This window comes from Scyliorhinus torazame, chromosome 6 (genome assembly GCF_047496885.1).
Source record: "Scyliorhinus torazame isolate Kashiwa2021f chromosome 6, sScyTor2.1, whole genome shotgun sequence".
NCBI classification, from domain to species: Eukaryota; Metazoa; Chordata; class Chondrichthyes; order Carcharhiniformes; family Scyliorhinidae; genus Scyliorhinus; species Scyliorhinus torazame.
The window spans coordinates 119,922,957-119,940,886 of NC_092712.1; the positions used below are offsets into that span (position 1 = coordinate 119,922,957).

Below are 17,930 nucleotides of genomic sequence, written 5' to 3' on the forward strand. Positions count from 1 at the left end.
CCTACAAAGTGTGGTGGAAGCAGAGACAATTATTTCCAAAAGGTTGGATAGGCATGGGGAAATCAACTTGCAGAGCTATGTGGACAGACAGTGGAATAGCACGGACTGGAGCCCCTGCATGGACAGCAAACAAATTGCCTTCTTCAGTGCCATAATGATACTATGATCTGTGGCTTTGGTCAGGACTTTTTCTGGAGAAGGGAACTCTGACTAAAGGGAATCAAAGAGTGCTGCAGGAGATGAGCAAAGGCTTCAGTAGAAAAGATGGGCTGTAGTTATTAAGGACAGAAAAGATAGTGTTTATCTCGGTTAAGAGGGAGGACAGGGACCAGTTCCAATTTCAACTAGCATGAGCCAAGAGTGAAGATGAATAGTCAAGACTTAAATTGTAACAGGGTCAAGGATATGTAGCCGAGATGAGGTAGGAAAAGGCACGGTGTTGTTGAGTGAGCAACTGCGGGCTCCAGCAGCAGAGAGCAGATGGTTAGGTTCAGGGGCCCTGCAGCAGAGGCAGTTAATCATGTTATAAAGATGAAAATATCTATAAGCTCTTTGTACTTTACAAACAAAATATAGGTGTTGGTCAAGGATTCTGGAAGAGGCAAATGTTCTGGGATTATCTTTGCTCTCCAGGATGTCCCAAGAACATTGGATGATGTTGTCACAGTACAGAAAAACCCGAGGAGTGAAGCTTGATAAATAGAATTTACAGTGCAGAAGGAGGCCATTCGGCCCATCGAGTCTGCACCGGCTCTTGGAAAGAGCACCCTACCCAAGGTCAACACCTCCACCCTATCCCCATAACCCAGTAACCCCACCCAACACTAAGGGCAATTTTGGACACTAAGGGCAATTTATCATGGCCAATCCACCTAACCTGCACATCTTTGGACTGTGGGAGGAGACCGGAGCACCCGGAGGAAACCCACGCACACACAGGGAGGATGTGCAGACTCCACACAGACAGTGGCCCAAGCCGGAATCGAACCTGGGACCCTGGAGCTGTGAAGCAATTGTGCTATCCACAATGCTACCGTGCTGCCCCAAAAGGCCTAATGCTTTTAACAATATGAACAATTTCTAAATACATGCAAGACCAAGCAGTAGTATAATTGACCAAATGCATGTTTGAAAAAAAAAGAAAAAAAAAAAAAAAAAAATTTTTGAAGAAAGTGACCATGAGGAACTCCTCAGAGCTGGCCACTGATGCTTGGTCATGAAGAACCCCTACGGAGAAGGAATCAAAGTTAGATGATCAGGCCATTGGCATAGCATGGAACTGGAACAGATTCCATGCGTCAGAGGAAGGTCATGGATTAACCTGCAGACAAAGGAAAAATAAAACTTTGAATTGGTGCAACAAGAGGTAATGGAGGTTGATGATGTTACCATGATGGATAGTGAAATGTGCATGCAGAGTTTGAGGACTAGTTGGGAGATTGCAAGTAGGTGTTTAGGTGCAGCTTAGGAAATCAACAAGGTTTGTGTTGCAACTAGTCAATTTGAGGTAAAAAGTATGGAATTATACTAGTGGTAGAGGCAAAGAAGGGATAGAGCTGGCAATGTTGTATGTTGTATAAGTGTTTATTTTAAGTAGCTTAAGCAGTAGTGTAAAATATGACCTAAATAGTAAACAGATATAGCCAGATTTAATCTTCCTGTTAATCTGATCAAACAGCTCTAAAGAAAATACTACTTCATTATAAATTTTTCTGCACTGCTTACCAAGTGACCTCTCTGTCACAAATGGCTCAGGTTTGCTGGGTTTGTTGAATAAAGTTGGTTTGCAATGCTTGTTTTGTGCTGATTTTTATCTCGGCACTGAGCCAAGAGGACACTGTGATGGTCAGTAAGAGAGGGGTTTGGGACTCAATGCTGAATTGGGTTTATATTTACGTTCAACTGTACAATAGAATGAGTCAATCAGGACAGCCGACTGGAAAACAGACCTTGCTGGATCCCTCCAGCTCTTCCTTCCTCGCCATGTACATAACAGCAAGGGCTCTGCTCTCATGATCAAAGTTACGCAGAATGCAGCAAGCCATAACAAATCATATAATGCACTCTGAAGAGTACTGTAGGACTCTTCCAGAAAGGTCTAGGCAGTGGAAGTAGTGCTTCAACGCCCCAATGGTATGCTCTATGACATGTGTGGCAACATGGTTCTTATATTATGCATGCTGCTCACATGTATATGGGTTGGGCACTGGACTCTTGAGCTAGGTAGTCAGAGGATATCCCTTGTTACGCAGTAGCCTCTGGTTTTTCGTGGTGACTCAATTATTGGGACAGCAGGCATCCACAAAAGAGAGATTATGGCTGCTACCCGGAAACTGATAATTAACTTGCATGATGCTTATCAATGGCATCCTAGGATCTGGTGAAACCATGTTTGCTATACCTGTTTCTTGCACTTGTTGGAGAGAAGCAATGCACTCCACTCACTGTATAAAGTCAGTGACCTCCCAAATGCAACAGTGGACAGCAAACTGCAAGATGTTGGAAATTCAAAACCTCCAGCCTAGATGAAACCCAAGTTCATGGCCACCTTTACAATTACTGACAGCGCTGTCCTCACATTGCTGAAACTGCAGGTATGCCTGCAACAAGTCACTGTTTTCCTGTGAAGAATTACTTTATGATGTGTAGACATTGCACAATGTTCCTTGCTGTGGTTGGGAAGAGAATTTCTCCCTGATGAGTTTAGATGAATAGAAAGCTCTTTACCCCATCCCTTTTGGTGTATCTTGTCCTCCTGTCACCTCTGTTCATTCTTTCTGTTATGCTGCAGGCCAAGGGGGATAGAAACCCATGACAGGAAACAAGTGACCCGAGCAAAACCAAGTCTATCAGCAGGTGCGGTATCACTCCCAGTAAATTTCCTCTGAGTAGCAGCAAAAATCTCCAAACACTTCTACTAACTCAAACAATAGCAGGAAATGTCAAATAGCAATTGATCTTAAAGTGGCTAACAAATCCTTTAAATAACATTGTTAGGAGTCTTATCCTGCTGCTGAACATGTTCGGTTGTACAAGGTTGAGAGAGTGCATGAATTGGGGCATGCAGATCCAAATGGCATTGCTAGTCAAACCAATGTTACACCAACCTCTGTCACATACACACGGCCAGCTCCATAGAAATGACCTACCCAAAATGTTGGCCATGGGAAGATCGTACAAACTGAATATGCCAGATGCAATTATGAGCCCCAAAAAAGCACTTACAGCACAAAAAGGATGAGTGCCGCACAGCCAAATTTTGCTGCACAAATCCCTGATCAAAAACCTCTCCAAAATAAATCTTACCACGGTTAGTATTTCAAAAGAAACAAAGTAACAATTTTCACCAGCAAAAAAACAGAAGTACCAATGATTTTAACATGTTAAATGACAGATGATCAAATGACAGATGATCAAATTTACTTAAGTTACTTATTTATCCCCATCAACCTTTCGTCTACTTTTGAAGTACATGGGCCACCACTAAACTTTTAATCCCATCCTCCTTTCTGAAAACACCAGAGATGTTAATCAATGAAACGGGCAGGAAATATGGATGTAGGGTATACAATATAAATATTTACAGAAAAAAGCACGACTAGATACAATTACACTAAAGCTTTGAGATAAATCCTCAGTAAATTAAAACTTACCACCAATAGTACTTTCTTGATATTCATGGAACTGCCCCTTCACAAAACGTAGCACTAAACTAGACTTGCCAACAGCAGACTCTCCAAGTAGAACAAGCTTGAACTGGCAGATTTTGTTAGCAGCAGCTGGTCCATTCGGTCTCGCTGCGCCTCCCCGATTTGCCATGTCTTAATTAGTTACCAGATCCACTCGTGCCAAATTAATACTCGCTCCTGGTCTCCTCTTCAGTTTTAGGCTAAAAAGAAATAAAACCTTTCTTGAAGCAATGGGAATGTAAAAATATACAATCCAGCTGGAGTTTTGAGATGAGTAAATAGCTTCAGAAATGTTCCATTCCTGCACCAAAAATACAAGAGGCTTTTCAGTTAATCAAATACAGAAAAAGGGCATTTTCTGGAAATCTGAAACAAATAAGAAATGCTGGAAATCTACAGAAAATTAAATCAGAGGAAAGACATTAAAGTTTAGTGTTCATCATTAGAACTGAAGCCACCTACTCCACCCTAGAAGAGGTCAAATCCAAGTCATTTTTGATTCTACCCAACTGAAATAACTTCAAGAAAAGCAGCAAATTCTCTCATTACAGGTGCATAGTTAAAAAAAATTCCAGCAACCAGGCTGTTTTACTCTTTGCTCATTCCTTCAAGATGTCGTCAGACAAGCCTTTATACCACAAGCTTCGTTTCTTCTAGTCTTTTCTTCACTTTGTTCTTCCGTAAGCCAACAGACTCAGCTGAACAGCTACATGCTTTGATCACCTTTCAATTACCTTCAATAACTCAAGTGAAATTAGGCTCAAAAGTTTCAGAGTTGGAGGCAACAGAAGATGGAAAAGAAAATCAATCCAAAATTCTTAGAATTGGTTCTTTGATACCCACCTGACAGCACTTCAGATGGAAGGTGCTTCTGGAGATGATTCTGGAGCTTCCAATGGCTCGTATGCAATTATTAAAATGTACTGATTGAATTCACACAACAAAGATGGTCTCAGATTGGATATTTATTCTATTGAGTTAAGTGATATCAGGTGGATTGGAATTAGGATGATAGAATTAGTTCCAGGTATGGGAAAAGTCAGCTTTGAACAGTTTGAAATAAGCCATTTCTAAACTTTTTACAAAGTCTATTTTGCCTGAAATAAGACAGAAGACCATAAGACATAGGGGCAGAATTAGGTCACTGGGGCCATCGAATATGCTCCACCATTCAATCATGGATGATTTTTTTCTCATCCCCGTTCTCCTGCCTTCTCCCCATAACACCTGGTCCCTTTATTAATCAAGAACCTATCTATCTGTGTCTTAAAGACGCTCAGTGATTTGGCCTCCACAGCCTTCTGCAGCAAAGACTTCCACAGATTCATCACCCTCTGGCTGAAGAAATTCCTCCCCATTTCTGTTTTAAAGGATCTCTTCAGTCGAAGGTTATGCCCTGGGTTCTAGTTTCTCCCATCAGCGGAAACATCCTCTCCACGTCTACACTATCCAGGCCTCGCACTATCCTGCAAGTTTCAATAAGATCCCCCCTCATCCTTCTAAACTCCAGCGAGTACAGGCCCAAGAGTCATTGATCGCTCCTCATATGCCAAGCTCTTAATTCCATGGATTTCAGGGATCATTCTTGTGAACCTCCTCTGGACCCTTTCCAAGGCCAGCACATCCTTCCTTAGATAAAAGGCACAAAATTGTTCACAATACTCCAAATGAGACCTTACCAGAGCCTTATATAGTCTCAGAAGTACATCCCTGGTCTTGTATTCTAGCCCCCTCGACGTGAATGCTAACAGTGCATTTGCCTTCCTAACTGCCGACTGAACCTGCGCGTTAACCTTAAGAGAATCGTGACCAAGAACTCCCAAGTCCCTTTAGCTTGATTCATTGTGCTGCATATTACCTACACAATAACTGGAATGAAAAGAAAGTGAACCAGTGTTGTTATTCCACTGAGGATCTGGTTTTGAAAACTATTCTCAGGGTCACTGTCTGTGTGGAGTCTGCCCGTTCTCCCTGTGTCTGCTTGTGTTTATTCCGGGTACTCCGGTTTCCTCCCACAAAGTCCTGAAAGACGTGCTTGTTAGGTGAATTGGACATTCTGAATTCTCCTTCTGTGCACCCGAACAGGTACCGGAATGTGGCGACTAGGGGATTTTCACAGTAACTTCATTGCAGTGTTAATGTAAGCCTACTTGTGACAATAATAAAGATAATAAAGATTATAAAGAGGAAATCATTTATTACCACCTTGGACATCAAGATTACGCCAAAATGTGGAATGTGTTTTAAGTTGCTATATAGGTTGTCAACAAATTTCTGTTCATAGCCTATCTATTCTTAGCTCAAATTTCATGACAGGTTCAGTCCTCTTGACCTGTTGTTCCATTAGCAAATACTCACATCTACTTCCACCAAATGACTCCATTTTACATTTCTATGGGTTGCACATCCTCAGTTCAATCTCCATAGTTCAGTGCAGTAGAATTCCGTTTGCTTTCGTCGGATAAAGCAAATCATATCGCTTTCACTGTTTCATTTCAGATTTCTCATTGCCTCTTATTTTCATCCTTAATGCAAAAATATTCTATTAATTTCAAATGGAATTACTGATCACTTCTATTGCCAAACGTTGCCTTTAAAATACTGTTTCTACTCAAGCGCTTACTCTATAAATAAAAACCCCAAGTTTGGCACTTATTATATTCCTTAGACGCAAAGAGGTACCCACACTCTAGATTCTTTCAAACACGATGAAGAGGTTTTATTAAAGAGCTGTTGCTCATACAATCCAAGATGGAGAATTGCAAAGCCCGTACACTGCTGATTCACTGCACATCACATGACGCTTTACCAGGTTATGGATTTTAATATTAATAATCTTTATTGTTACAAGTAGGCTTACAGTAACACTGCAATGAAGTTACTGTGAAAAGCCCCTAGTCGCCACATTCCGGCACCTGTTCGGAGGGAAAATTCTGAATACCCAATTCATCTAAGAGCACATCTTCCGGGACTTGTGGGAGGAAACCGGAGGAAACCCACGCAGGCACAGGGAGAACGGCAGACACCACACAGACAGTGACCCAAGCGGAAATCGAACCTGAGACCCTGGAGCTGTGAAGTAACAGTGCTACCCACTGTGCTACCGTGCCGCCACATTCTGATACATAACACCATTAACACTCTTTTTGTACAGTGACACAAAATACAGGTTCGTGTTTGATGATCTTGCCTTTACCTCAACCTCCATCACAAATACCTAACCTCCCACTAACTTACTCTTCTCCGGGGTCTCAAATGTGAATCACTACCTTCAGTTTTCTTCCTCCTACGTTAGTGACATTCTAAGACATTTTTTTTAAAAAATCCTGAACCCAATTACAGCCAACAAATAACATATCTAGTGACTTGCAACTCATTACATTTGAATAATACTTTATGAATAGAATTACACTATTTCAGTTGTTTTTCACTATACTGATCTTCATAAAATTCTGCTCGAAAAGTAGCTTGAATGGAGGCAAGACTTCCGTATGCAAGTGATAGTTTGCATCATTTTCCCAAGCAACTGTATGATTCTTCATTTAGTATTTTAACAGTGACTAGTTTTTCATTTTATTTTTATTCCTTTTAGCAACACTTAATACTTTGTTTGTATTCCTTTTTTGTATTTTTAATAGCTTTCAGTTGACTGTATTCCCACTTTGCACTGATGCAACCTCCTCTATCAGTCCTTCTTGGGCAGTCCCTCAGGATAAAGAATCATTTGCTTCCCACTCTGGTTCGATGAGTTTTCAAATAACTGACTAGTCCAATGCACAATCTGCAGACTCTGCCACATGTGGAGCAGATGGTGCTTGAAGGCTTGGGTAAATGAATCGCTTGTGAGGTTTGTGCACTCCATCTGACACCTCAACTTTACCTCTGCATGTTCCCAAAGTCTCTGACCTGTTCAGTGCTATCCCAAAATGTGTCCTCTGTATTTTAGTCAGTTAGATGCCAAGGTCTCCCGTAAGTCAGCTGTTATGTTTGACTTCTTCAGGCATACTATGACATTCCTGAAGAGTTTCTGCTGTCCTTCTGGAAGACTCCCGCTGTGATTGAGTTCCAAACAGAGCAAATGCTTCAGGATTCTGTCAAGCATGTACATCACATATCCTACCCAGCAGTGGCAAAGAATAACATAAGTAAGAATAACATAAATAACAAAATTCATCACCGCCGCTTAACATGCTATCGGCTGACTGGGGAAAAGGGTACTGAGGAGGAGAGTCGCAAACTCAAAACTACGGTCATGGTTTACTGGGCAGCAGTAATCTCCCGCTCGTGTGCTTCGGAGACTTGGACGACATACAGTAGGCACTTCAAAGCACTGGAGAAGTACTACCAGCAGTGCCTTCGTAAATTCTCCAAATCCAGGGGCAAGAAAGGTGGTCCAACAGCAGTGTCCTCCCCCAAGCCAATTTGCCCACCATCAAGGCACCAATCCACTGTTAGCTTTAAACTGTATCTCATCACATTTGTAGACCTAAACAAATATAGTGTGTCCTTCTAGGTATGTACTAATCGTGTATTGTATCAAATATTTTCTTGAATACCTCCCAGTTTTTAGGTTACCAGCTAATACTTCAGTCCAATTTGTCAGTTTAAGTCCCTTGCTTAGTTTATGACTCACCCACCTCCCTTTCAAACTTCTATATCTAATTCAGTCATGTATGGTTACTGTTCACAAGATGTTCCCTTACTGTGAGATTGTATACCGGATTTGACTCATGACTTGCCACCAAATCCAGTATGGAGGTAATTGGAAAAACAAAGATTAATTAAACTCGGGGAAACTCAGCAAGCCATTCAGTTCATAGAATCCCTTCAGTGTAGAAGGAAGCCATTCAGCCCATCGAGTCTGCACCAACCCTTCAAAAGAGCACATTACCTAAGCCCAATCTCCCCCCCCCCCCTTCCCGGTCCTATTCCTGCAATCCACCCCGAATGGGCAATTTAGCATGACCAATCCACCTAACCTGCAAATCTTTGGACTGTGGGAGGAAACAAGAGGACCTGGAGGAAACCAACGCAGACACAGGGAGAAAGTGCAAACTCCACAGTCACCCGAGGTTGGAATCAAACCCAGGTCCCTGGCGCTGTGAGGCAGCCTGGCTAACCACTGTGCGCCCTAGTTAAAGGGTGATTGGGGATGGGCAACAAATGTCAGCCTTCCTGGGAACACACACATTCCATGGAAGAAAAACAACTTGGCAAGGTTTAATTTTTCAAAGAAAAAATTACAGGCACACTTTTTTACATGATCAAAAAAAGGCAAGAAAGTCTGAAATCTACAGTCACAAAATATAGTGTGCATTACACAGCATAGTCAAAATAGAACAAATATACAATAATCATTGCCTTTAAAGAGTTAGGACTGATGTAATTTTTAAAAGTTAGCCGTGATTACCATTTAATTTTAATAACATCTGGTTCTTGCTAGAAGTTTATGGATAAGATTATACACTGGCAGTGTAGTTTATCTGAATATTCCAACAACACTAACCATTGAGATACATTTATGAAAACATAACACAAAATCAAACAGCTGGAGAACTGTTGGTACCTAGCAACTATACCCTGGCATAATTGAGTATGTGCGGGCATCAGCCAAGGATTGCACCTGAACCGAAATGGGACAAGCGTCCTTGCAGGGAGCATGCTCGTGTTGTTGGGGAGAGTTTAAACTAACTTGGCAGGCGGGTGGGATCCTGAGAGGTGGTTCAGCACGGGGAGATGCACAGCTAAAATTAGGAGAGGCAGCAAGTGAGTAAGGCATAGGAATTATAGGCTAGGTAAGACCATAAGACGTCAGAGCAGAATTAGGCCACTCGGCCCATCGAATCTGCTCCACCATTCAATCATGGCTGATATTTTCTCATCCCCATTCTCCTGCCTTCTCCCCATAACCCCTGATCCCATTATTAATCAAGAACCTATCGATCTCTATCTTAAAGACACTCAGTGATTTGACCTCCACAGCCTTCTGCGGTAAAGAGTTCCACAGATTCACCACCCTCTGGCTGAAGAAATTCCTCCTCATCTCAGTTTTAAAGGATCGACCCTTTTGTCTGAGATGGTGTCCTCTGGTTCTAGCTTTTCTTCCAAGTGGAAACATCCTCTCCACGTCCACTCTATCAAGGCCTCGCAGTATCCTGTAAATTTCAATAAGATCCCCCCTCATCCTTCTAAATCCCAACGAGTACAGACCCAGAGTCCTCAACCGTTCCTCATACGACAAGCTCTTCATCCAGGGATCATTCTTGTGAATGTCCTCTGGATCCTTTCCAAGGCCAGCTTATCCTTCCTTAGATTTGGGGCCCAAAACTACTCCCAATACTCCAAATGGGGTCTGACCAGAGCCTTACAAAGCCTCAGAAGTACATCCCTGGTTTTGTATTCTAGCCCTCTTGATTGCATTTGCCTGCTTAACTGCCGACTGAATCTGCGCATTAACCTTAAGAGAATCGTGAACAAGGACTCCCAAGTCCCTTTGTGCTTCTGATTTCCTAAGCATTTCCCCATTTAGAAAATAGTCTATGCCTAAATTCCTCCTTCCAAAGTGCATAACCTCACACTTTTCCATATTGGATTTCATTTGCCACTTCATTGCCCATTCTCTTAGCTTGCCCAAATCCTTCCGCAGCCCCCTTGCTTCCTCAATACTACCTGTCCTTCTTTGAAACAGATCTTTGAATCATCTGCAAACTTAGCAACGGTGCCTTCAGTTCCTTCTTCCAGATCATTAATGTATGTATATTGTGAAACGTTGTGGTCCCAGCACAGACCCGAGGCGCACCACTAGTCACCGGCTGCCATCCTGAAAAGACCCCTTTATCCCCATTCTCTGCCTTCTGCCAGTCAGCCAATCCTCTGTCCATGCCAGGATCGTACCCTTAACAACGTGGGCTTTTAATGTATTTAACAGTCTTCTGTGCGGCACCTTGTCAAAGGCCTTCTGGAAATCTGAATAAATCATGTCCACTGGTTCACCTTTGTCTAACTTCCTTGTTATCTCCTCTTAGAACTCTAACAAATTTGACAGACACGACCTCCCTTTGACAAAGCCATGCTGACTCAATCCTATTTTACCATGCACTTCCAAGTACTTCGCGATCTCATCTTTAATAACAGACTCTAAAATCTTACCAATGGCCGAAGTCAGGCTAACCGGCCTACAATTTCTCGTCTTCTGCCTCCCTCCCTTCTTAAACAGTGGTGCTACATTAGCCACTTTCCAGTCCTCTGGGACCCTTCCTGCCTCCAGTGATTCCTGAAAGATCATCACCAATGCCTCCACAATTTCCTCAGCTATCTCTTTTAGGACCCTGGGGTGTAGTCTATCCAGTCCAGGTGACTTATCTACCTTCAGATCTTTCAGTTTCCCCAGAACCTTCTCCTTAGTAATGGTCACTGCATTCACCTCTGCCCCTTGGTTCTCCTGGAGCTCTGGCATCCCACTGGTGAATTCCACCATGAAGACTGATGCAAAGTAACTATTCAGTTCATCTGCCATTTCTTTGTTTCCTATCACTTCTCCAGCCACATTTTGCAGTGGTCCAATGTCTATTTTTGCCTCTCTCTTACCTTTTATATATTGAAAAAAATTCTTCCTATCTTCCTTTACATTACTAGCTAGCGTGCACTCATACTTAATCTTCTCCCCCCTTATTGCTTGTTTAGTTGTCCTCTGCTCGCTTTTAAAGGCTTCCCAATCCTCTGGCTTCCCACTCCACCTCGCCACTTTGTTAAGACACAATGGAGTTTGGCAAATTTGGATGGTATTTATTTTAAAGCAAGGAGTCTGATGAACAAGGCAGATGAGTTCAGAGCACAAAACATGGGGGTATGATGCAATTGCTGCCACAGACATGGGGGCAACACAGTGGCTAGCACTTTTGCTTCGATTCCCAGCTTGGCTCACTGTTTGTGCAGAGTCTGCAAGTTCTCCCTGTGTCTGCATGGGTTTCCACCGGATGATCCAATTTCCTCCCACAAGTCCCAAAAGACATGCTGTTCTGTAATTTGGATATTCTCAATTCTCCCTCCATGTACCCGAACAGGCGCCGGAATGTGACGACTAGGGGCTTTGCACAATAACTTCATTGCAGTGTTGATGCAAACCCACTTGTGACAATAAAGATTATTGTTATCAAAGAGGAAATCATTTATTACTACCTTAGGCACCAAAATTATTATTATTGGTTGAGGGGGGCAGGATTGGCAGCTCAATATTGCAGGACATAGGATCTTCAGGTGAGACAGGGAAGGAGGTAAAAGAGGATGGGGTGTCATAATTTTGATCAAAGAATCAATTACAGTAGTAAGGAGAGACGACATCTTAGCAGACTCTTCAAATGAAGCCTTTTGGATAGAACTTGAAAACCAAAAAGTAGCAACACATTGCTGGGACTGTTCTATAGGCCCCCTAACAGTCCAAGCGAAATAAAAGAGAAGATATGTAGGCAAGTTTCAGAGAAGTGTAAAAGTAATAAGTAGGGATAGTGGGGGAATTTCAATTTACCCAACTGGGGAAGAAAGGTTTAGAGGGAGCAAAATTCTTAAAAATGCATCCAGAAGAACATTTTAAGCCAGTACATAGAGGATCCTACAAGAGAGGTTAGGCAATGAAGTTGGGCAAGTGGTTGAAGTTTCAGTGGGGGAAGCATTTTGCAGACAGCGATCATAACTCCATTAGATGCAAGATTGTTATAGAAAAGGACAAGGATGGTCCCAAGATCAAAGTTCTAAACTGGGGAATGACTGATTTTAATTAGATCAGATATGATTTGGCCAGAGTGGACTGGGTGCAGGCGAATTTAGGTAAATCTGTGACTGAATAGTGGGATGCATACGAGTTAATAGGGAGAGTACAGGGCCAACATGTTCCAATAAAGAAAAAGAGTGGGACCAACAAATCCAGTGAACCCTGGGTATAGAGGGATATACATCATTGGATGAAGAGAAAAAGGGTAGCTTATGGCATATAGAGGACCCAAAACAGCAGAAGCCCTAGGGTATAGAATGTGCAAAAGGGAACTTAAAAAGGAAATTACGAGCGCAAAAAGGGGACATGAAAGGATATTGGCAGGTAAAATAAATGAAATTTCCAAGTTGTTTTCCAAATATATTAAGGGTAAAAGACTAACTAGGGAAATAACAGGGCCCATTAAGGACAACAGTGGTAATTGGTGCATGGAGCCCAAGACATATGTAGGGTTCGAATTGAATACATTGTGTCAGTGTACACTAATGAGAGGGACAATGTGGGTACAGATATTATGGAGAAGGACAGTGATAAAATTAAATTAACAGAGAAGTTCTGAATGGTCTGGCAGGGAAGTAGATAAATCACCAGGGCCTGTTGAAATGCATCTCAGGCTGTTGATTGAGGCAAGGGAGGAAATAGCAGGGGCACTGGCAATAATTTTCAATTCATCCAGGAGAAGTGCCAGAGGACTGAAGGGTAGCCAATGTGGTACCATTATTGAAGTAGGGAGGAAGCGATAAACCAGGAAACTACCTGCCAGTCAGTCTAATCTGTGGTGGGGAAACTATTGGAAGCAATTCGGAGTCACTGAATTAATCTGCACTTGGGAGAGGCAGGGATTAATCAAGAACAGTCAGCATGGTTTTGTTAACGGGAGGTCATGCTGATCTAATTTTGGGCTGGCATGTGACACAGTGGTTAGCATGGCTGCCTACAGCTTTGAGGACCCAGGTTCGAATACGGGCCCTGGGTCACTATCCGTGTGGAGTTTGCACATTCTCCCAGTGTCTGCGTGGGTTTCACCCGCACAACCCAAAGATGTGTAGGTTAAATGGATTGGCCACGCTAAATTGCCCCTTAATTGGGTACTCTAAATTTTTTTTCAACTTCCGATTTAACATTTTGAAGAGGTAACCAGGTGTGTAAATTAGGTCAATACATTTGACAGTCTACTTGGACTTAAAGGCTTTTGATGAGGTTCCATATGAGAGACTGACAGCGAAGCTGCTCATGGGATCCAAGGAAAGTTGGCAAATTGGATCCAGAATTGGCCGAAAGGCAGAAAGTGATGATCAAGGGGCGTTTTTCTGACTGGAAACCTATCTTCAGTGGGGTTCCGCAGGCACCAGTGTTGGGGCCCTTGCTGTTTGTGGTTTATATAAATGATTTAGGCTTGAATGTAGGAGGGTAGATCAGTCGGTTCACAGATGATACAAAAATCGGTAGGGTGGTAAATAGTGAGGAGGATAGACTTAGATTACAGGATTATAGACAGGCTGATCAGTGACAAATGGAATTCAATCTGGATAAGTGTGAGGTGATGCACTTGGGCAGGACAAAAAAGGCACAGGAATACATGATAAAAGTCAGGACGCTGGGAGGAAACCGAGGATCAGAGGGACCTTGGTGTGCATATACACTGGCCCCTCAAAAGTAGGACAGGTAGCTACAGTGGTTAAGGCGGCATATGTTTTATTTGCCTTTATTAGCCTGTGCACAGAGTTTAAGAGCAGAGAAGTTACGCTGGAACTGTATAAAATGATGGTTAGGCCACAGCTGGTTGTGTGCAGTTCTGGAATCTCCATTCTAGGAGAGATGTGACAGCACTGGAAAGGGTGCAGAGGAGATTTACCAGGATGTTGCCTGGGCTGGAGAGCTTTAGCTCTGAAGAGAGATTGGATAGACTTGGATTGTTTTCCTTGGAGCAGAGGAGACGGTGGGTGGGGGGTGCACACACACGATTGAGACTTATAAAATTATGAGGGGCATAGATAGACAGGAAGAAACTTTTCCCTTGATGGAGGGATCAATGACCAGAGGGCAGAGATTTACGGTGAGGGGGAGGAGGTTTGAAGGGGATGTGAGGGGAAACATATTCACCCCCAAGGTGGCAGGAAACTTACTGCCTGAAAGGGTGGTGCAAGCAGAGACACTCATAACATTTAAGCATTTAGATGCGCACTTGCAATGCCAACAGCACTATAGGCCAAATGCTGAAAAATGGGATTCGAATAGTTGTGGTTGTTTTTGATCAGTGCAAACGCGATGGGGCAAAGAGTCTTTTCTGTGCTGTAGACCTCTATGACTCTATGAAAGCTGGTAACATTCTTTATAACAATATGCAGCTGCTTGGATATATGGTGTTGGATTTGGAGGTAGGAGAGCACTTTGGGGACAGTGACCACAATTCGGTGACGTTTACGTTAATGATGGAAAGGGATAAGTATACACCGCAGGGCAAGAGTTATAGCTGGGGGAAGGACAATTATGATGCCATTAGACGTGACTTGGGGGGGATAAGGTGGAGAAGTAGGCTGCAAGTGTTGGGCACACTGGATAAGTGGGGCTTGTTCAAGGATCAGCTACTGCGTGTTCTTGATAAGTATGTACCGGTCAGACAGGGAGGAAGGCGTCGAGCGAGGGAACCGTGGTTTACCAAGGAAGTGGAATCTCTTGTTAAGAGGAAGAAGGAGGCCTATGTGAAGATGAAGTGTGAAGTTTCGGTTGGGGCGATGGATAGTTACAAGGTAGCGAGGAAGGATCTAAAGAGAGAGCTAAGACGAGCAAGGAGGGGACATGAGAAGTTTATTTGGCAGGAAGGATCAAGGAAAACCCAAAAGCTTTCTATAGGTATGTCAGGAATAAGCGAATGACTAGGGAAAGAGTAGGACCAGTCAAGGACAGGGATGGGAAATTGTGTGTGGAGTCTGAAGAGATAGGCAAGATACTAAATGAATATTTTTCGTCAGTATTCACTCAGGAAAAAGATAATGTTGCGGAGGAGAATGCTGAGCCCCAGGCTTATAGAATAGATGGCATTGAGGTACGTAGGGAAGAGGTGTTAGCAATTCTGGACAGGCTGAAAATAGATAAGTCCCCGGGACCTGATGGGATTTATCCTAGGATTCTCTGGGAGGCCAGGGAAGAGATTGCTGGACCTTTGGCTTTGATTTTTATGTCATCATTGGCTACAGGAATAGTGCCAGAGGACTGGAGGACAGCAAATGTGGTCCCTTTGTTCAAAAACGGGAGCAGAGACAACCCCGGCAACTATAGACCGGTGAGCCTCACGTCTGTAGTGGGTAAAGTCTTGGAGGGGATTATAAGAGACAAGATTTATAATCATCTAGATAGGAATAATATGATCAGGGATAGTCAGCATGGCTTTGTGAAGGGTAGGTCATGCCTCACAAACCTTATTGAGTTCTTTGAGAAGGTGACTGAACAGGTAGACGAGGGTAGAGCAGTTGATGTGGTGTATATGGATTTCAGCAAAGCGTTTGATAAGGTTCCCCACGGTAGGCTATTGCAAAAAATACGGAGGCTGGGGATTGAGGGTGATTTAGAGATGTGGATCAGAAATTGGCTAGCTGAAAGAAGACAGAGGGTGGTGGTTGATGGGAAATGTTCAGAATGGAGTACAGTCACAAGTGGAGTACCACAAGGATCTGTTCTGGGGCCGTTGCTGTTTGTCATTTTTATCAATGACCTAGAGGAAGGCGCAGAAGGGTGGGTGAGTAAATTTGCAGACGATACTAAAGTCGGTGGTGTTGTCGATAGTGTGGAAGGATGTAGCAGGTTACAGAGGGATATAGATCAGCTGCAGAGCTGGGCTGAGAGGTGGCAAATGGAGTTTAATGTAGAGAAGTGTGAGGTGATTCACTTTGGAAGGAATAACAGGAATGCGGAATATTTGGCTAATGGTAAAGTTCTTGAAAGTGTGGATGAGCAGAGGGATCTAGGTGTCCATGGACATAGATCCCTGAAAGTTGCCACCCAGGTTGATAGGGTTGTGAAGAAGGCCTATGGAGTGTTGGCCTTTATTGGTAGAGGGATTGAGTTCCAGAGTCGGGAGGTCACGTTGCAGCTGTACAGAACTCTGGTACGGCTGCATTTGGAGTATTGCGTACAGTTCTGGTCACCGCATTATAGGAAGGACGTGGAGGCTTTGGAGCGGGTGCAGAGGAGATTTACCAGGATGTTGCCTGGTATGGAGGGAAAATCTTATGAGGAAAGGCTGATGGACTTGAGGTTGTTTTCGTTGGAGAGAAGAAGGTTAAGAGGAGACTTAATAGAGGCATACAAAATGATCAGGGGGTTGGATAGGGTGGACAGTGGGAGCCTTCTCCCGCGGATGGATATGGCTGGCACGAGGGGACATAGCTTTAAACTGAGGGGTAATAGATATAGGACAGAGGTCAGAGGTAGGTTCTTTACGCAAAGAGTAGTGAGGCCGTGGAATGCCCTACCTGCTACAGTAGTGAACTCGCCAACATTGAGGGCATTTAAAAGTTTATTGGATGAACATATGGATGATAATGGCATAGTGTAGGTTAGATGGCTTGTGTTTCGGTGCAACATCGTGGGCCGAAGGGCCTGTACTGCGCTGTATTGTTCTATGTTCTATGTTCAATGCCACCACTCAGCAGTTGAAGTTTGCTTTGGGAATGTCAACTCTTGCCAGGCGGTTTCTGTAGGACAATCTAATTTGCAATGACCCAACAGCACTAAACTCTTACAAATAGTAGCATAAAACAGATTACATCACCAAAGGTAATCAATAGCATATTTGTTCTTTGTTATTACAATGCTGTTAAGATGTAGAAGACACTAAGAACATGGCATGTTAAATAATATCTTGATGCAAAGGAAATACTAAAAAAAGCACAGCAAATGAAATATGCTTGGATCACGTGGAAATCAAGAGCCTGTGATCATCTTTACAAGTAGACATAGACCATACAGTGCAGAAGGAGGCCATTCTGCCCATCGGGTCTGCACTGACCCATTTAAGCCCTCATTCCACCCTATCCCCATAACCCAATAACCCCTCGTAACCTTTTTGGACACAAAGGGCAATTTAGCATGGCTAATCCACCTAGCCTGCATGGTCTTTAGACTGTGGGAGGAAACCAGAGAACCTCAAAGCCCACGCAGACAGGTGGAGAACATGCAGACTCTGCACAGACAGTGACCCAGCGGGGAATCGAACCTGGGACCCTGGCGCTGTGAAGCCACAGTGCTACCGTGTAATAGATTCCAATCAATCTACATTGAAACTTAAAAGCTTGAAACTTAAAAGCTTGCACTCACATTCTTAAAATTTGCATTCACATACTTGGAGACAGCACACCCTAGGTCCTCAGACTGAAATGATTTACAAGAGAAACATCCCTCCAGCAATAGTTCCAACTTTTACTTCATAATAATCAACGGTTAGATTTTTAAAAATCTTCCACAGAAAGGATGAG

General features: G+C 43.1%; 1 protein-coding gene across 7 annotated transcripts in view; it reads right to left on the reverse strand.

Moving 5' to 3' along the window:
* rab5aa (RAB5A, member RAS oncogene family, a) overlaps nucleotides 1–17,930 on the reverse strand; it is a 43,611-nt gene that overhangs the window by 16,603 nt on the left and 9,078 nt on the right. For 2 of the 7 annotated variants that reach the window (XM_072508738.1, XM_072508741.1), the window contains 2 exons: nucleotides 6,048–6,214; nucleotides 3,654–3,889 (listed from right to left, as the gene is read on the reverse strand). In XM_072508738.1, coding sequence (XP_072364839.1) covers nucleotides 3,654–3,819 — 166 coding nt within the window. In that variant the 5' untranslated portion in view covers nucleotides 3,820–3,889; nucleotides 6,048–6,214. Of the gene's footprint in view, nucleotides 1–3,653; nucleotides 3,991–6,047; nucleotides 6,215–7,595; nucleotides 7,752–17,930 lie in introns of those variants that run through there. The other 5 variants (XM_072508737.1, XM_072508740.1, XM_072508739.1 and 2 more) reach the window with 4 other exon arrangements.